The 19,316-nt window shown below is 37.5% G+C and overlaps 1 protein-coding gene across 1 annotated transcript in view; it reads left to right on the forward strand.

Annotated features, from left to right (window-relative positions):
• Positions 1-19,316, forward strand: part of Arhgap32 (Rho GTPase activating protein 32) — a 216,330-nt gene that overhangs the window by 138,849 nt on the left and 58,165 nt on the right. The window contains 2 exon segments of the mRNA XM_040730215.1: positions 1,538-1,615; positions 18,755-18,836. Of these exon segments, the coding sequence (XP_040586149.1) occupies positions 1,538-1,615; positions 18,755-18,836 (160 nt within the window).

Below are 19,316 nucleotides of genomic sequence, written 5' to 3' on the forward strand. Positions count from 1 at the left end.
AATTGTATTTTTTCATAAAGTAAGTCTCTGTTAATAAATTAATTTTAACATCAAGCATTGTTGCACATGCCTTTGGTGCCAGCATTCATGAGGTGAATAGGCAGGTCTCTGTGAGTTTGAGGTCAGCTTGTTTGTGTAGTGAGTTCCAGGAGATCCCGGGCTACTTAGTGAGACCTTTTGATAAATAAATAAATAAATAAATAAATAAATAAATAAATAGGAATTAATTTGAATGTTTTAATTATAAAGTATTATATCATTAAATATTTTAAAAACAGGAAAATTAACCATAATTGCACGTTTCAATTCTTAATATGTATTTTCTTTTTAAGTTTAGTACATTTAAGGGTTTTTTATTTATTTTAATGATTCTCTGAGAATTTCACATATGTATACAGAGAATTATGATCATATGCCTCCCACTTCTTCCCTTCACCTCCTCCTCAGCTCTCCCCTAACACTTCCCCCATTCATAGTGTCATATTCTCTTCTTTCTCAGGAGCCTATTAACTCCAGTTAGTGCTGCCCATATGTGCATTTTTGATTAAAGAATATAGCTTCTGTTAAATATATGTTTGATTCTTTAGTGGAGTGTTAGTATCCTCTACTGATAGTGGAGTTAGCTATGTGATTAAATAAGATGTCAGGTACTCAGTGTGGTGCTTGTATGCACATGGTAATCAGTATTAATACATACTGTTATTTGAAATATGTGTATTATTTAATGCTGTCTTTTAGACATTACTTTGATTATTAATAGTAGCAGCAGGAGCAAAGTTCTAAAGCTTCTTAACTGTTGTCTCGATGAAATGAAAGTACAATAAGTCATAAGTGAATTGATATGCATAACCCAAACATCTTGGCTTTGCTGTCTAGGACTAGAGTATATGCTGTTTGCCTCCATGATCACATGGCTGACTTGTTTCCACCACATCACAAAACAACAGCATACAAAGTTTATACTGAATGCTTGTTGTTTGCACCAAGGTATAGCAACACCATCATAAGTTGGCAGCTGTATTCTACCAGAAGTAGTGGTGATGGTGATAAAGTAATGCCTCCCTTTAAAAATGTGTTATACTGGGACTGGAGAGATGATATGGCAGTTAAGAACACTTGTTGTTATTGCAAGGACCCAGGTTTGGCTCCTAGGGCCCACATGATGCTTCACAAGCATTCATAATTCTAGTTCCAAAGGATCTGATGCCCTCTTCTGATCTCTGCAGGTAATACACACACACAGGGTTCACATCTGCATACAAGCAAAACACTATACAGAAAAAGAAATAAATTTTTAAAAAGCATTATGCTGAAATCTGGTTTTTTGAAAGTACTGCATGTCTGTTAGCTGGATCAGTTTTGTGCTATTTAACTTTTGGTAGAATACCCTTGTGTAAAAGGTAAGACTTTATTTAAAGAATTTATTAAAGCATGAAATAGCATTTTGCTCTTGTAAAATTCATATTCTTATTATAGATATGGCAGTTGGTTTAAAATGTATCAAAAAGTGTTTTACTTGAAATTTTGATTCTCATAGGTGGGAGACATCGTTTCTGTTATTGACATGCCTCCCAAAGTATTAAGTACATGGTGGAGAGGCAAACATGGATTTCAGGTAAGCAAAAAAAATACTGGATGTGAGAAAGCTCAAAGAACATTTTCTATATGTTCTACTATTGTAACTATTTACATGATGTGCCAGGAGATGTCATTAGAAATGTTGTTGAGAGGTATAGGTGATTCTTGTGTCTAGTGTCCTGTACTGGCTTTCCTCCCATCCCTTCTTCTCCCCTCCCATTTCTGAACTGGCTAGAGCCAGAGTGAGGGCAGTCTCAGACCTGAGGACATTCTCCAGGTGGATCAGAGTTGTAATTCTGCCTTGCTTCTAATTGACTATAAATAATGATTCACATATGTTTTATTTTAGAATTTCTGTTTGATCAATTTTATAAAAATGAGTCATTACAGTGTGTTGATAATTGAACAGTAGAACTGGAAGATGTCTCATTTATCTCTTCCACATATGCTTCAACAATTTGATATTTGACAGTGGTGTGTTTCCACAATCCATAGCTTTAATGACTTGGCCACCTCATTGCAGTGGTGTCTTTTAAATGACTTTACACTGATATGTATATGATCTTAAAACTAGCTTCTAAAATGACTTAAAATTATTTTCTTAATCTATACCCATGGGTTATGTTTTTTGTTTGGTTTTTGGTAGTTGTGGTTTCTCCACAAAACTGTTACAAAAATATTATATAGAGTGTATTATAGAGTTAGAAATTAATTAACTGTTCTGTAACTATTTTAAGCTTCATTTTTTAAGAATTCTGATTATTAGCTTGTGAAATGTGCATACTTAAAAAATATTAATACAGTTAAAACAGTGCAGCAATGGTAGTTAATTGTAAGCTCTGGTGCCAGTCTGCTTGGTTTTTGGCCTGTCCTATCTTAGCCATATTTTCCTGATTCTGTGTCTTCTCAAGTGGAGATCACAGGACTTTATTTTACCTCATAGGATTGTCCTAGTGGTCAGTTATGTGAAAACAGAAATGTTAAGTACTTGTATTGGGCTTAATATATATGTTATTTTGCTCAATAGATACTAAAACTAATGGTAAAATTTTAATGTTTTTATTTGAAACTTTAGTTTTGCCATTTTCTTTAGAGCTAGACATCAACTTAATTTCCTAAGATCAGAATGTTATCATCGCCATGTTGCTGCACACCTTTTTTGTGTAATTGAACTTTTCTTCCTTCTAATTCCTTCAGAGCTCTGAGTAATAAGTGCTTTTGATGAAATATAAAATTGGGTAGAAAACTAGGATATTTTTGTTTATTTAAGGGGTCAGTTCTTGGCCCAGTGAGATGGATGTCTTCGCCCATATGCCCTGACTTGCATGTGTGTGCCTGTGTGAGTGTGATGCAAAATAAGTAACTAAATGCTAAAACAGAAGTGGCCAGAACCAAACTGGCCTTAAATTGAGTGGTGGTTTGGTCTTGGCATTACTATCAGCTTTCTTCTGTATAGCCTTAGATGTCTTATTTGTTTTCTTTGGACTTAAGTTTCTTATTAAAATCAGAGGTTCTGCTTACAATTTTCATATTCTCTTTCAACATCTTAATTCTATTAATGTTAGTAACAGTTTTACCTCATTTATAAGGCAAGTTCTTGTTGAGTAGTGTAGGCATGAATTTATTCTAATTTTTGAATTAAGACCTACATAGATTAGTTTGTCAGATTAATTCTTTTCATAGTCTGCATAGGGGAGTGACTTGATTACTCGACAGTTAGTAATACATCCTGCTCTTATAGAGACTCAAATTCAGTTCCTATCACCTATATCTAGTGGATTTAGAGCCCTTTTTTAGACTCTGTGGGACCTATATTCACAAATGTAGCCCCACTTGTATACATATTCTTAAAAATATTTTATAAAAATATATAAAATTAGTTAGCTAGTTTAAAACTATTAGAAAATAAATTTATTACCAGGTTATATTATATAACATAAAATTGCTTATTTATTTGTTTTGAGTCAGGGTCTCTCTACATAAGGAATTAGCCCTTGCTGTCCTGGAACTCATTCTGTAGATCAGACTGGCCTCAAAGTCATTGAGATCTGCCTGATTCTGCCTCCCAAGTGATGGGATTAAATGTGTGTCACACACTCAGCAAAAATAAAAAAATTTTTTTAGTGCAGGAAGATTTGTATTTGACCATAGAATCCTATATTATGGAGTTTTTATTTTCCTAGGCCTCAGGAAAGCAACTGAGTGTAGATGACCTTGGGATCTCCTCTAAGAACAGCAGTTGATGTGGTACCTATATACCAAGAGCAAATCTTCAAATGTCATTGTCAAAACTTTTTAAAAAGAAGCCCAGTATTTTAAGAACAGGCTCTACTCAGCTCATTATTCCTTGCACCTACAGCAGTCATTTGTAAGAGTGCATATGGCCAGTTGCATGGAGAAGTGTGAGTGGGAAAATGTGTTGGACGTCTCTGAGGGAGGTGTTACTTAGCATGCAGTGTTTTTTTTTAATTAAAAAGTCTTCCAGGTAATTATTTCCTCCCACTGTTATAAAGAGAAGATAGTTTTTGTGAGGTTCAATATTTCAGTAAAGAGTCTGGGTGCTGAAGCAGTAGATGATGGATGTTTATATATCCCATTGCCTGAAGAGCACCATGTGTAGTTTCTAGGTTTATTCTCCATTTGTACGAACTCTGTGCTTCAGTTTTTATGCCCTAGAAAGAAATATCTTTACCTTTTAACCAGCAAGGAATGCAGTAAAGGTCGGCCAACAGCATCCTGGGGCAGACCCCTACACTGGTGCACTGATGTCACTATGTGCTGACTTTCATGTATAGATTAATGCATTGTATGCTGGCAAAGCTTTCTGCCAAGCTCTTTCTCCCTACTCTTGTTAGATATTTGTGAATTCTGAGTTGTGGGGGCTTCAGCAGAGGTAGCAACTACTCCAGATTACTAGTGGGCCTTATTTTATGTAGTTAAATATATTATAGCAAAACCTACCTGAATTTTGTAATCTTTAAAAGCCTTTAACAGTTGAAGGAGTACATGGCTATTTCTAAGGTTCATTCATTGCCTTATTTGTATAGTATATGCTATGCTTGTTTTCTAGGGTTTTCACAACAAAATACCAAAAACTGGGTGGCTTAAATACGAGAAGTTTATTTTCATTAGGTCTAGAAGTTAGAAGTCCATGACTAAAGAGTTGTCAGTTTCCCCTGAAGCCTGTCTGAGGGCCCTTTGGTTTATTTGATCCCATATTTGATAGGGAGTAGGGTCTTCTCTAAGTTCTCAGGCCAATGGTAGCCAGAGCTTTGGGTGTTGGCCATGCCTGACAAGAAACTGAGGTCCTTGTGAAGAAGTCCCTGGAAATGCTGCTGGGTAGGGACCCTGCCTTACTCCTGTAGTCAGGTGCATTTGAGATGGCCTGTGTGAGCCTCACAGGGTAACATTAGGCCTTCCTCATTGTGTCAGAAGTCACTGTGGCGTTAGGCATTCTGCTCCAAAGCACAAAGGACAAACAAGCTTAGTACCCTCTAAAGTTTTTCTCAGCTAGAATTGCTGGAGATCTTGAGGGATTCCTGAAGCAGTGAAGTTGTCAGTGGTGCTCACATGGCATGTGGAAGTCTTTGTCACATGACATGAACACTACATCACACCACAGAGGAGGAGCCACATGTGGTGACAGCCTGCTTGGCAGAGGTGCACAGGAAGTGAAGGGTTTGTCTTGGCTTAGGGTGGCTGTGACTGCGATCTTCATAGGGATCTTGGTTACCATGTGCAGATGACTCAGGAGAGGGAAGAGGGGAATGAGGACATAGGCTGCTGCTTCCCACTCTGAAGACAGAGTCTGCTAGGATGTCATCCTCTGAACACTGCTGTGGGCCTCTGAAATGTCCATGCTGCAGCTCCGCTTGGCTGGTGAGCTTTGTCTCTGTCAAGCGCCCATTTGTGGCAGGACTGATCCCCAAAAGGAGGTCTTTCCTTGTGATGACTGGGAACTAGCTGTACAGTTGCTGTGTAATGAAATTGCTTTGCTGTCACTTATAGAAACAAGTAGACTTGAATTTTAGCAAAGTTTTAGACTTCAGATAAAGTGAGCAATTAATTCACAGAATTTCACAGAATCATTTACTCCATAATTTTTCCATTACTTACATCATGGTTTATAGTGCACTATGTGGCAAGCACAGACCTTTGCCACCCCTAACCTGTTGGCAGAGTTCACCTGCAGCACACAGTAAACATGCTTTCTAGAAAGTGGTCCGAAGTGAAGTACAGGCTGGACACAGATAAGAAAAGTGCAGTTTCAGTTCTGTTGGGAATCTCCCCTCCAGCCTCCCTGTCCCCGTTCCAAACCCTCCCCCCTCTCAGAAAGACCACAAAGAGGGGGGCACCTCTCCTGAAGCTCAAGACCTTGCCTATAGGGTATTTAAGACCTGGACCCTAGACCTGCCATGGGATTTCTCTCCTGTCTTTCCTGAGAGTCACCCCAGAGTTGCTTTGTTCTATTTATTAAACCTGGTTTTATTAACTTGGCTGAATTTGACTTATTGTATCAGCAGAGAACCCACTACCAAGGATTTCAAAATACTTGTCATCTGGTGCTGAAACCAAATACTTATCAAGTTCCTGTCCCACTATTGAAGATTAGTTTTTTACTTGGTTTATAATTAATATATTATTTTAGCTATAGTCCAGTCTTTAAGATATAGATGTTCTATGATTTTGACAGAGCATATGTATTGAATATACTATAGTTTATGCTTCCATTTCCCCACTGAAAGACATCTTTCTGCTCCTGTGTTCTGGTAAATATAAGTAAAGCTGTTGTTTTATCCACTTGTAGGTGTTGTGTAGATTTTAAGCTTTTAAGTCCTTTGCATAAATACCAAAGGAGTGTGGTTGTGGGATCACATAATAAGCATACATTCAGCTTTTAAAGAAAAGACCAAAGTGTCTTCCAGAGTGACTGTACCATTTCACGTTCCCTCCAGCTATATGTGTCCTTGCTGCTCACCTTGCTTGTTCCTGTGTGACAGCATTCAGGTTTTGGGGGTTATCTATTGCATAGCTGTCCTAACACTTAAGGTCATCCTTACTGTTGTCAGTTGTCCTTTCTGCACTATCTTTACCTCTGATGCTTCAGCTTTCGTGTGTATGAGAACCATGAGAGAAATACCAAAAAGCACTGAATCCCAGGACTGAAGCCCCCATATTCTGCCTCAGTAGATGTGGGGTAGGATGCCAGACCACCTCTGGAGTGTTTTGTCTCGGTGCCTACTAGGTAAGCTTAGGTAGTCAGCTGGTAGTTGGTCAAGACCAGCAATTTGCTACATTCTGCTCAACACATTGTCCTAGCCCAGACCATTATTTAGCTGTGGGAACAGAAGGGTAGGTTCATCTATGTGTTTAAATTATACCAGGACTCTTTTCTTTAAACTTCTGGGAGTAGGAAGTGTGAAATTAACTACGATGATTTGAAATTCTGAAATGTGTAGTTTTATCTCCTAAGGAAGATATTGAATCTTTTATCCTTGTTTTTTAAGGTTTTCGTCATATTATATACTTCAGGTGGAAAAGAAATCTTCACTGTTTTAAAATAACTGGCATCACTCTCAGATTCATGGTCCTAGGCATAGACCACTCTTGGGATTGTGGAGTAAGGCCTTAGAACATTTTTCCTTAGGTAAAAGGCATTATATACAAGCCTAGTGGGAACATCTTTGATCATTATTAATTTAAGTGCAGAGGGTTTTTGCTTTTGTCTTGGGAATTGGCTCCACTTGCTTCAGAATAGCCCAAGAAATTTGTTTAAACTGGGTGTTGGTATCAGCATCTCAGGACATGGAGCAGGAGGTTGAGTTTTGTAGCAAGTTCCACAGGTGGTTTTCATGACACACATGAAGCCCACTGATTCAACCTCCTAATGTTAACCCTGTACACAGATAGAAGGAGTCAATAGAGTTCAGTGGTTGCTGTCTTCCCAACTTATGGGGTCTTCCTTATTTACATTGGCGCTGTGTTCTCTTAGTTCTCCACAGGATGGTCAAGGGTCACCTGTTTTATTTTTCAGTTATTACAGAACAGTGTGTGAGTGTTTTTGTGTACAAAAAATTAAAGCAATTCTTAAATACCAATACTGCCTTTACTCAAGAGTTTAATGTACTTCTATGTAACTATCATAAAAAATGTAGGTACTTGAAAAGCTTGCCCTTCTTAAAAAAACTGCACTTTATTGTAACTCAAAATAAAATAGAGAAAAATGTTCCTTTTCTAAATAAGTAATGAGAAATCATATTAATGTACAATGAATTTCATCTAGAACATTACATATCTTCAAGAGCAGGGGGAATTCATGATACAATAGAAGTCATTTCATAAGTGCATATGTAAACTATTCTAAGTGATTTTCATTAACCTTTAATTCTCACAACTTAAGGTAAGAGTTAGTTTATTGCATTTACCTGTAGAAAACAGTCTACTGTTCAGTGTAGAACCTACATAGAAACAGGCATTCGTTAAAAGAAAGGTCATAGTAGCAATGAATGAACAGTAGTAGCCTTGACTTGTCTGCTTGTAAGAATCCTAGATTTCTGTAGAGGATGACAGTGGGCCATCTGGTTCTAAACTGTCATTTAAGGATAGAAGGCTGGGGAGACAGCTCAGTGATCAAAGTGCTTCATATACAAGCAAGAGTACCAGAGTTCAAGTCGGGTGGTGGTGGTGTACCCCTTTAATTGCAGCACTGGGGAGGCAGAGGCAGGTAGATCTTTGTGAGTTGGAGACCAGCCTGGTCTATCTACAAAGAGCTAGTTCCAGGACAGCCTCCAAAGTCACAGAGAAACCCTGTCTCGAAAAAACAAAACAAAACAAAGAAACAAAAAGTGCCAGAGTTCAGATTCCCAGAACAGTTAGTACTGGCTGGGTGTAGAGGCTAACTTGTAATTCTAGTCTTAGAATGTGTAAATTATTTCTCCAGGGCAAGATGGCTAGCAAGACATACTATGGGTTCTGGTTTTGATTGAAAGACCTTGCCTCAAGAAGAATGAGGTGGAAGAGCTATTAAGATCCCCAATACTGGGGCCCGGAGAGATGACTCAGGGGTTAAAAGAACTGACTGCTCTTTGAGAGGACCCAGGTTCAATTCCCAGTACCTACATGGCAGCTTACAACTGTCTGTAATTCCAGTTCCAGGGGACCTGACACCCATGGCAACACACCAATACACATTTTTTAAAAATTCCCAGTGTCATCCATGTATCTGTGTACATGTACACCCTCACATATGTGTGTACCCATACACATGCAAACAGGCACACACATGTTGGCACATATACACACAAAAAATCTAGACACAGAAATTTAAGTTGTTTTATTTCATAGAAACAGTAAATACAAAATAGTCTTGACCAGAATACTACAAATGCAGAACTGAATTTTGACTTTGTGCCAACCATGCTTTAGATCACCAAAATATGTAAATTTTGTGTATTTTCATTCACTGCTGATGTTTAAATTTTCCATCTTGGTGTCATTGTTGTCACTGATGCCCAGTGATGAACTTAGCACTGCATAGCTTTTTATTATATACCATGAGAATATATCCTACCAAGTGATGACTGATACTTCCAACTTCCAAGAAGAAATTGATAAGACAGTGATGAGCAGTAGTTATTAAGCTCTCCAAACTCTGCCTTCTCCCCGTTTGATAACTGTCTTCTAAGACCCCTTCTTATGACTCTGAAATAAAAGTTACAAATAATACCTTTATCTACGTGTATATACAATGTCAAAAACAGCTGAAACTTTCACACACAAAAGACAAAAAAAAATTCTGTCTTTTACAATACACAGCATTTAGATATAACTACTTAGGATAAGTGCATGAGAACTTTCCTACTTTAAAAGGAGTCCACAGACTGAACAACATTATTAAGCATAACAAGACCCATTTATAATAGCTTCAAAAATATGCAGTCATAAAGATATCTCTGAAAAGAGATGTGAAAGATATGTATACTGTATACCACAGAGCCTGGCTGGCTGAAATGAAAGACAATACAAGTAAGAGTAAAGGCGTTCCATGATTGTGTGTTGGCAGGCTGTGTTCTTAAGCTAGTTTTTCTTCCTAAATTGGTCCTAGGTAAAAAATCTCCATAAACCTCTTTTGTAGAAAATGATGAAAGGATTAAACAACTCACATGGAAATGCAAAGAATTTAGGATAGAAAAACCAGGCCTGCTGTAAAACAACCAAGATAGAAAGCTAGCACAAAGTGAAGGTCTGCCATAGAACTTCTGGATTAAGAACTTGTGGTATTGATATCAATAAGACAGCTTAGTGGAACACAATAGGTCTAGAAGTAGACCCACACATACATGGACAAGTGATTCCAACGACCATCACAAATCAGTTCAGTGAAGGAATGTTTTATTTTTGCCTCCAAGATGAACTTTACTTTATGTTACATCAACTGTAAAAATGTATCTCAAAATTGATCATATACCCAAAAGTAAGGGATAAACTATAAAACTCTTCAAATGAAGATAAGATAAAAATCTATGGCTTTGGATTAGGCAAAGATTTTTTAAATGTGACCTCACATGAACAATTCATAAAATAAATTTAATTTTGTCAAATTGTAAGAAGCACCATAAAAAGAATAGAAAAATAATCACAGACTGGGAGCAAGTATTTGCAGTAATTATATCTGATAACTTGCATACAGAACAGATGAATGAATTCCAAAACTAAGAAATGGAACTTGGTTTCAAAGATGGGCAAAAATTAGAACATATGGATAACCAAAAGGGTTTGAATGGCAAACATATAGATACTTTCAACACCTATAAACCTTAGGAATGTGCAGGTTAAAACAGTGAGGCGTATCTCTGTAACTTAAGAGGCAAGGCTGAAGAATTAGAAATTTTGTACAGTGTGGGTTAGAATGTAGGGTGCCACAGCAGTTTGTTTTATAGTTTGTTGGATTTTTAGGTGAACTATATACCTATTACATATGTTATCCCATTCCATTCCTAATGAATTACCCAAGAAGAGAGAAAGAATATGTTTTTGCAAAAGCTTGAACATGGATGTTTATAGCAGCTTTATATATAAAGTCTAAGACTGTAAATGATTTGTTATCTAAGACTGTAAATGATTTGTTATCTGTGAACTACAGATTAATGAATAGTCATATGGTAGCATCCATACAATGAAGTTTTACTTAGGAATTAAAAGGAATTAGTCATTTATACATGCATGATCTTCTGAATAATTATGCTGTGTGGAAGAAGACAGATAATACAGACCTTTATTCCACAGGTCTTCATTCATATGAATCATTGGAAATTAAAAGTAATGTACAGTGGTATATAGGTGATCAGGGGTTGCCTGGCAGCAGGGGAGGAGGATGAGATGTGAGGAAGGGAGAATCTTAAGGGATCTTAGGGTTGGTGAATGTGTTTATAAGCTACCTTGACTGTACTGTCAGAGCTTATTAAAATGCACTGTTAAACATGTACAGTTCATTGTTTACCAATTGAAGTCAAGAAAGGTAGAAGGAAAAACAATGCCCAACCCATTTGATAATTTCTGTGCCTCCTACATCCATTTACTCTTCATTTTGCAGATCATAGATTTTTTAAAATTATCTTTTGGTTACTCTGTTCTTATAGATTTACAGTGAAATTCTGCTTCTTTTATCTCTTATTCCTTCTACTTTGAAAGACACATTGCAACTAGATTTCTTTCTAAAACAGACCTACTATCTATCCCTTTGGTGTTCAGAATTTGCTGGTTTTATTTTCGACACAGTAAACTTCAAATTCTTGCTTGCTATGATGAAATGACCACTCATGACTCTGCCCGCATTTCTCATTCATTCCTCTCTGTTTCTGTCTTCTATTCCAGTGCTCTCTCTTTTAATAAGATGTAACTTTTTGTTATGTATATGAGTGTTTTGCCTGCATATGTGTAAGTGCATTGTGTATGTGCCTGGTACTGGTAGAAGTAGAATAAGGGCATTGGACCCCCTGGAACTGAAGTTACAGGCATTTGTGAACTGCCATGTGGGTGTTGGAAACTGAACCCAACTCCTCTGCAAGCACAGCAAGTGCTCTTAACTGCTGACCAATGTTCTGTTTTATTAACTTACTCATTGACCATATTTAATTGTTAACCCACCCACTCAACTTAAACATGCTACTCTTTCCTGCTTTTGTATTCTCCTTAAATGATATAGGAAAATAATTATAGGCTTTTTTATATTTTGTTGTTGTTGTTTCGAGACAAGGTTTCTCTGTGACTTTGGAGGTTGTCCTGGAAGTTGCTCTGTAAACCAAGCTGGCCTGGAACTCACAGAGATCTGCCTGCCTCTGCCTCCTGAATGCTGGAATTAAAGGCATGTGCCACCAACACCCAGCTGTAATTATAGTTTTAAGGAAATTGTAATTTATTTGTCTTATTTGACATTTCTTTGAGTCAACTCAGAAAAGAAACAGAGTCTCCTCAGGTGTTTGCCATACAAGAGACACCTCTGTCCCACACTCTGTATTGTGATTGATGACATTCTATTGTCCTTCCATTTCTTGTCACCCACTTCCTGTATTTACTGTCTATCCAATCTAGATTCTAGGCTCAGCATTACATTGATGGTAGAGAAAAAAATATTTTCCTCCCAGCCCTTACAAATGTGTAGTTGGGACCAGACTCTTAAAAGGCAAACTAACAAGAGAGAACTGAGTTAACATGTAGTGCATGCAGCATGAGACAGACAGCCTCAGGGAACAGTACATGCAGGCAGTGGCCTGGAGTTTTCTTTCGCTTAGCAGGGGGACAGTTGATTGTGGAGAAATGACAATGCAAGGGACAGCAATCCTAGTTTTCCAAAGATGGAGAACTAGTGAGACAAGTGTAGGAGAAATGAACTAGAGTAGTTCGGTTGTCTCCAAGAGCCTGTCAATGCCATTGCAGGGTTGTATGGGGGATGGATGAGATTGAACATCCTCTAGAGTGAAGAACCCAGTCCTTTTCCTAATGTAATGCTTCTCTGTCCTGCCTCAGGCTAGGCCTTCTTAAACTTTCTCCTTGTAACCGCTCCCACTGGAAAACCAGTGAACCAAAGAGCAACTTTGGGTATACAGGTATTAAAAAATAGAAATACAAATCAAACCTTTAATTAAAGAAATCTACTTTTAAAAAATTCTTTTGTATACATATAGTCTTATTACTTCTTGGTGACATGCTTGTTTAGCTTTACATACAAATTAAACCTGACTACATATTTTATAATTTGGGATGTAGAGCATCATCAGTAATTTTTCATATTTGAGTATAGTTTTTCTTTTGTAATCACAAATGCTAGGATTAACACTTTGCATAAATACTTACTATAACATATTAAGGCCATTTCAGAAATGGTTGGAAGCTCTGTCCTAATTTCTAAGCAAAATTTATTTCATGATTTTTATTAAACAAGACTCAAACAGCAGGTTCTTTTGTTTTTGTTTGTTTTTGAGACAGGGTCTCTCTTCATAGCCCTGGGTGTTCTGGAACTCACTATATAGACCAGGCTGTCCTCTAACTTACATAGGTCTATCTGCCTGCCTCTGTGTTCTGGGATTAAAAGTGTCTGCCACCACACTGCAAATCAGCAATTTTTACAATCAAGCATTCTAATCAGATGTGGTCCAAAGACGCACTAATTTAATAGTTATTAAAGAATTATGGCAGGAAAATATTGGAGGTCTTTGTTTTAAACCATTATAGTTTCTGTAAGGGCAGAAAATTTTGCATAGGCAGTAAAGACACTGTAACTCTTAACATTCAGTAGTCTCACATATGAGCCAAGGTAATTGCAGGCAGTGTTCAGGGTCAGTGCATGGTGTGGTGGTATGTGCCATGCAGTGCAGTGTGCACGTTGTGGGCTCAGAGAGCAAACTGAAGCTACAGGAGACAGCCCAAGAAAGCACTGCCAGAGACTGCTTGGGTACATTAGTGTTTGATTTTCAATTACTTTAAGATTGCCAAATTTTTATGATCCCCCACTTATGCAGTCTCTTAGTTGTCTTTAGCTCAGTGTTCTTTGTATTCTGAGGAGGTAGACTCTAGTTTTTTTCAGCAGTCATGCATCAAAAGTGTGTCCCTAAACTTTGATGCATCTGGGACATCACTTGTGGTCACTGATTTAATGCAGAAACTTGTATATGATTCTTCTTCTTCCTCCACTCTCAGTTGTCATCAGTGTCAGATTGCTGTCTTCTTGACATTTCACTTGACTACCTTGGCACAACACTTTGCAAGTTCTGACTTTTTTTTTTCCTGTTGCCTTGACCAGGGTGTGCTCTACCAATTGACCTCTACATTTTGGGGAGAATTACCTCCTCTTTCTCTTGGCTGTGGACTTTACTCCCTGAGTTTTAAATAGCATGTTTCTGTCAGCTCCCAGATTGACATCCCAATCTCTGACCTTATTTCTGCATCTCAAATCAGTCTCTCAGTCTGTAAAGCTTTTATTTTTCCTAATAGAAATTAGGGAGTGGGCATTTCAGAAGACAGAGCAGTGTGCTTTTGTGGGAGATGAGGAGGAGGGAGAGGAGAGACTCAAGTGGAAATGCATAAGGATCCCTTGCAAGACTGGCTCACCATTGGTGAGTGCAACCAGACACAAGAAGGAGTTGAGAATTCACACTCCAGTTTTTAGAGCCTTTGTTGTAATAGCTTTTGCTTGTTTTGTTTTTTGTTTGTCTCTTCCTCTTTATTTTTGAAAAGTACTGTTTCCTACTTCTAGCAATCACTGGAAACAGAGAGCTGCATCTAGTTTTAAAATCTCAAACTAATTGACCATCACCTGTCATCTGCATGTATGAAACGGTGTTGGAAAGGGCCTGGAGGTCAGATTGGGGTCAGAGATCAGACTGGGTCAGTCGAAAACAGAGTAGAGTCTCTGAAACTGGTTGTGGATTGAGGAATATAATTTTCATTTCTGTGAATTTGTTCTGGTTTGAACATCCTCTGTTACATGGTTTTCTTCAGAATTAGAAGTACAGATATAGAAAAATAATTAGTTTACTTTGGGCTGTTGCTGGATTTGGTGTGGTACAAGATTAATATGGAAGGAAACTAAGGGCTTAAATGGTCAAATGGTCAACAAAGTGTACATACTAGACAAGGAAAAAAAAGTTTAAAGAGCCTTAGTTACCCAAGGGGGGAATATAGACATGAAAGGGTTAGAATGCCTCGAATTTCAGCATCAGTTGTGGAATATAAACATCGGAGATTTAGGGGTAGAAAGTTTTAGTCAGCAAATGAAATACTGGAGTTTTAGCTTTCTGGGGCCAAAAAACTCCCACAGAAGAACCTGTGGTGCGACTGAGCAGCAACAGACCTTTGCTAAACTTACAGGCTTTGCTCTTTTGATAACCCCAGAGTTTCCCTAGCCACAAATTAAAGTTTGAAAGTTCCTGTAAGTTAGTGCTATTGCATGTTGCTGTCATGTTGACATCCTTTTAACCTTTGCTTGACTGCTTCAAAGAGACCGTGTTTAGGAGAAGGCCTCCTTGTTAAACACGGATTCTTTTCTTTTCCTTGTACCAAAGCTCCAGGCTATTTCTGTCTCATTGATTTTCTGCCTAACATTTTCTTTAATTTGCATCAAAATATTTTTAGTATGCTCATTGTTGAAGCTAAACTGGACTCTCTATTTAACTTACATGTTCTCAAGATAAGCCACCACGGCTCTTCCTGTCTTTATAAGAGTCCAAGGCTGAGATAATGCTTACAAACCTGCAAACAAGTGCAGGACCCAGAAGATAGCTGCAGGTTAGGGGTGAGCTGGAGTCATTTGTAAAACTCTCTGAGTTAGTGTAGTTATTAAATAAAACCATTGCTAAAAATAGAAGTATGTAAGTTTACAGTGAATGAATTGTATTAAAATACAATTTTTGATCATTCTATTATATTTTACTATTCCTGCTCTTGAGGTTCCATTCTTCTCATAGGTTTGTATGATATAAATATTACATCACCAAGTGCTACTCTGCACTACTTTTCAGTCTTGTGCACTTTTCAATCCTGTGCCCCATAAGCACTTTAAAACCAACTGTGGTAGGGGTGCTTATGCCACAAACACTAGCAAATACCATAAAATCAAAACCCATTTTCTTGATTGGGGCCTGTTAATAAGCACCAGCACATTTTCAGGTTTAATATCCTCTCTGACTTCTCCCTTCATCACAGAGACTTACAGGGAAGCTACAGAAGTAATGTTCTTCACCTCTCTCTGCGAGCCCTCTTCACTCTGTCCCAGCCTTTCCTCAAATCCGTCTTTCCCCTCTTTCAGTGTCATATTCTGTCACCTCTTTGCCATCTTTTCCCAAAGCGGAATCTCATTTGATTCTGGATGCTTGATAGGCCCCATTCTCCTCCCAACACTGATACAAAAAGAGTAAGATGAGAAACAAGATGTCACAGTAAGTAGATCCCTATTGCCAGAGCTCTAAATATTTTCACTACTTAACACTTGGAGTGGTTTAGAGTTGTTGGTATGTGCTGGAGTAGTTCAGTGTCTGTGTGATGAGTATCAGTGTTCATTAACTATTTCAGGGTTAGTCACACCAGTGAATAGTACTTTGAACAAAACAGAGCTTCATTTGTTTATGATGGATCATTTATAATAGACACATAGAACCTGTTTGCCTCTTCAAATAACATAAAATTGTCTGTTTTAAATAAAAGATCCTTCCACCACTAGGAATACCTTTGACTTTAAGGAAAAGAAAACAAGAGAAAAGGTAGATGATGTCTACAATTGAGTCAACAGCTTAATGATGGTAGACAAAGGCATCTGAGATTCTCTAGGCTTTTGATTGTGGTCAGGTGATGGCTGAGATGCCGGTCAGCACAAGCAGAGACAGAGAATAGCATGGCATTGCATTCACATATGTCTTAGTTTCACTTGAATCCCAAATCTAGAAACTAAATATTTTGTTTGCCTAATATTACAGTGTACAAGAAAGCACTGAGAATAGTGACTAGAATTAAATATTCAGTTGATCTATTGTAGATCTACACAGGATATGAACAGAATTTTCCCATACACTAAATAGAACATTGAAACAAACTTAAAAGATAAAAATAGTATAGACGGTGACATAGTTCCTTAAGAAACTCATAAAGCTTTGAGCAGTATTTGTAGGGTAGTGATGGAAAACTCATTGTTTGCTGGGTTTCAGATAACACCTGAGTTTTTCAAGACAGGGTTTCTCTATGTGACAGCCCTAGCTGTTCTCTGGAACTCTCTCTCTCTGTAGACTGCAGGGTGGCCTCAAATTCGAGGTCTACCTACCTCTGTCTCTCCTGATTGCTGGGATTAAAAGTGTACACCACCATGCCAGGAGGTCTAGGCATTTTTACTTAAACTCTTGAAGTGTGAGTAGTGAGATTCCTTATTTCACAAGTGGGAAAACTCAGGACCCAGAGCCTAGGAAAGTGGGTGATTTACTTTTCCAATGTGATCTTTATGGCAAATTTCAGGTGTTTGTAAATTGAACTGAATTAAGGTATTATGGGAGGAATAACACTTGAGAGTAACTTAGCTTATGTACACAGAGAGAAGACATGGTATAATGTCCTATTCATCTGGTAGAGGAGCTAGATCCCTGAAGTCTTCCGTAGCCAACATACTGGGATAATAACATAGCATTTGATATGTGATTATTACATGCATTCTAGTTAAACTAATCTGTTTAATCCCCATATACACCCTTATGAGATAAGTATTATTGTTGTGTTTGGAGAGAGTAACTGAATTACAGAGAGGCCAAGTTGCTTATCTAACCTAGTAAGTAGCAAATTCAAGATTGGCCCACTGTTCTTGCTTTTGAGGCTGCTCTGTTAGCCAGTGTCCTGTGTATTCTCTTGTAGAATACATAATTTAAAAAATGAGAATTTCCCAAGTTGATTCTTACCTAGTCCAATCAATCTTGGAAGGATTTTACTTATTTTGAGAAACAGTAAGATGGATAGAATATATGCTAAAAGAGTTTTACAACTAAAATATACTTAATGCATCATTTTTCAAGATACGGCTTTAATAATCCCTAATTCAAAAATTTTAGAAAACCTCATACTCTATTAACAACTCAATTTACCATATGGTTATGTCTTTATAATTGTAAGAAGTATATAGAGTATTGATCCAGAGATTGAAATAAGAATGTAACAAATGCATCTATGAAAATAACCCACACAGACGGGAACTATAGAGCTCAGAACATGGTGAGTCATACGTTTGGAACCAAAACAGTCCCATTCTTCCCCAGTCTGTCAACAAAGGGAGATGCAGAGAGATGTAGTTTTCATGTTTCATCTTAAACATCTGCTATATGGTGTCCCGTTTATGTCCCTGTCTGAGGAAACATCTATAAATATTGGTAAAGATTTTCTTTATATATTTTCTCTTAGAGTGTTTTTCTTGTAGTCATTCTCTGGGTCACACCATACCTCTGAGTGCCTGGAACTCAGTATTTTCCAGTACCCCTTGTTGGGATTTCACCTAAGGCCTTGCAGGAGCTCTGATGTAAGGGTAGTATGTGTGCTCTGCAAAACCACAGTCTGCTGCACTGGCTGGAAGGACCTTTTTCTTCCTTCCTACTTCCCCTTACAACACTGCTGATTCCTTGGCAGCCATGGCTGTTGTAATTTTAAATGAGTCATTATCTCAGAAACTTAGTTTTACTATTTTGATTTTAGATGAAATCTGCAGGAGAGTGAAGAAGATACTCAGACCAACTTGAATTATGGCTTGATGTTAGTCTTTAAAAAAATCAACACAAACTTTAATTGTAGAGGTAGCAATACAACTAGATTAATATTTCAGCAAAGTGAATTACTGGCTAGTTATAATTTACCTATTTGATGCTTGGCTTGTAGTTTAATTAGCTATTTTGGTTGTTATAAAAGAATTTTAGGAAAGTTAAAACTCTAACAAAACAGACTTAGATATTTGGACAGAAAAACACACATAGTTTTGTATATTCATAGTAACTGAATGTTTTATTATTTGTTTGTGTAATTGTCATCTGGTATTCAGAGACTTGGAATATTAGAATCACATGGGAGGGCCTATGGAGTACATTACTGAAACTGAGTTGGCAGTGTTCACACACTGGTCTATTTGCTGGTTTGGAATCCTCTCTTTGTTGCTTTTCTTTAGGTGGGACTCTTCCCTGGTCATTGTGTCGAGTTAATTAACCAGAAAGTTCCCCAGTCAGTGACCAACTCAGTGCCAAAACCAGGTGAGTGCACCTTCTCCATCATGTGATTGTGGGCAGCTGGTTGCAGATCACATACAGTGTATTTCAAGAAAGTGTTTTGCTTGCTTTGCTGTTCTTTGTGTTTAATGAAAACAATCCATGTTTTTTTAATATGGTTTTGATTTTTAAATGCCTTCTTTTTTGTAGAACATGTCACAGAGAGTTATGTGTCTTCCAATTTTTAGGAATTTGTAATGAACTGTGGTTGTGTAAGTTCTGTCATTATTTGCTCTTGTAATTACATGAGTAGAAGGCTAGATACTGATGGACAAGGTGAGTACAAGTTAGAGAAGCAACACTGGAAGCCACCTGTCATAGCTTTTGTCTATAATTCCAGTATGTGGAAGGTAGAGGCAGGAGAATCACAAGTTCAAGACCAGTTTCAACTATTTTGTGAATTTGAGTTCAGCCTTAGCTATATGAGACACATTTTCAAACAACAACAACACGTACACAAACACA

The sequence above is a fragment of the Mesocricetus auratus genome, unplaced genomic scaffold, assembly GCF_017639785.1.
Source record: "Mesocricetus auratus isolate SY011 unplaced genomic scaffold, BCM_Maur_2.0 Super-Scaffold_100022, whole genome shotgun sequence".
Lineage (NCBI taxonomy): Eukaryota > Metazoa > Chordata > Mammalia > Rodentia > Cricetidae > Mesocricetus > Mesocricetus auratus.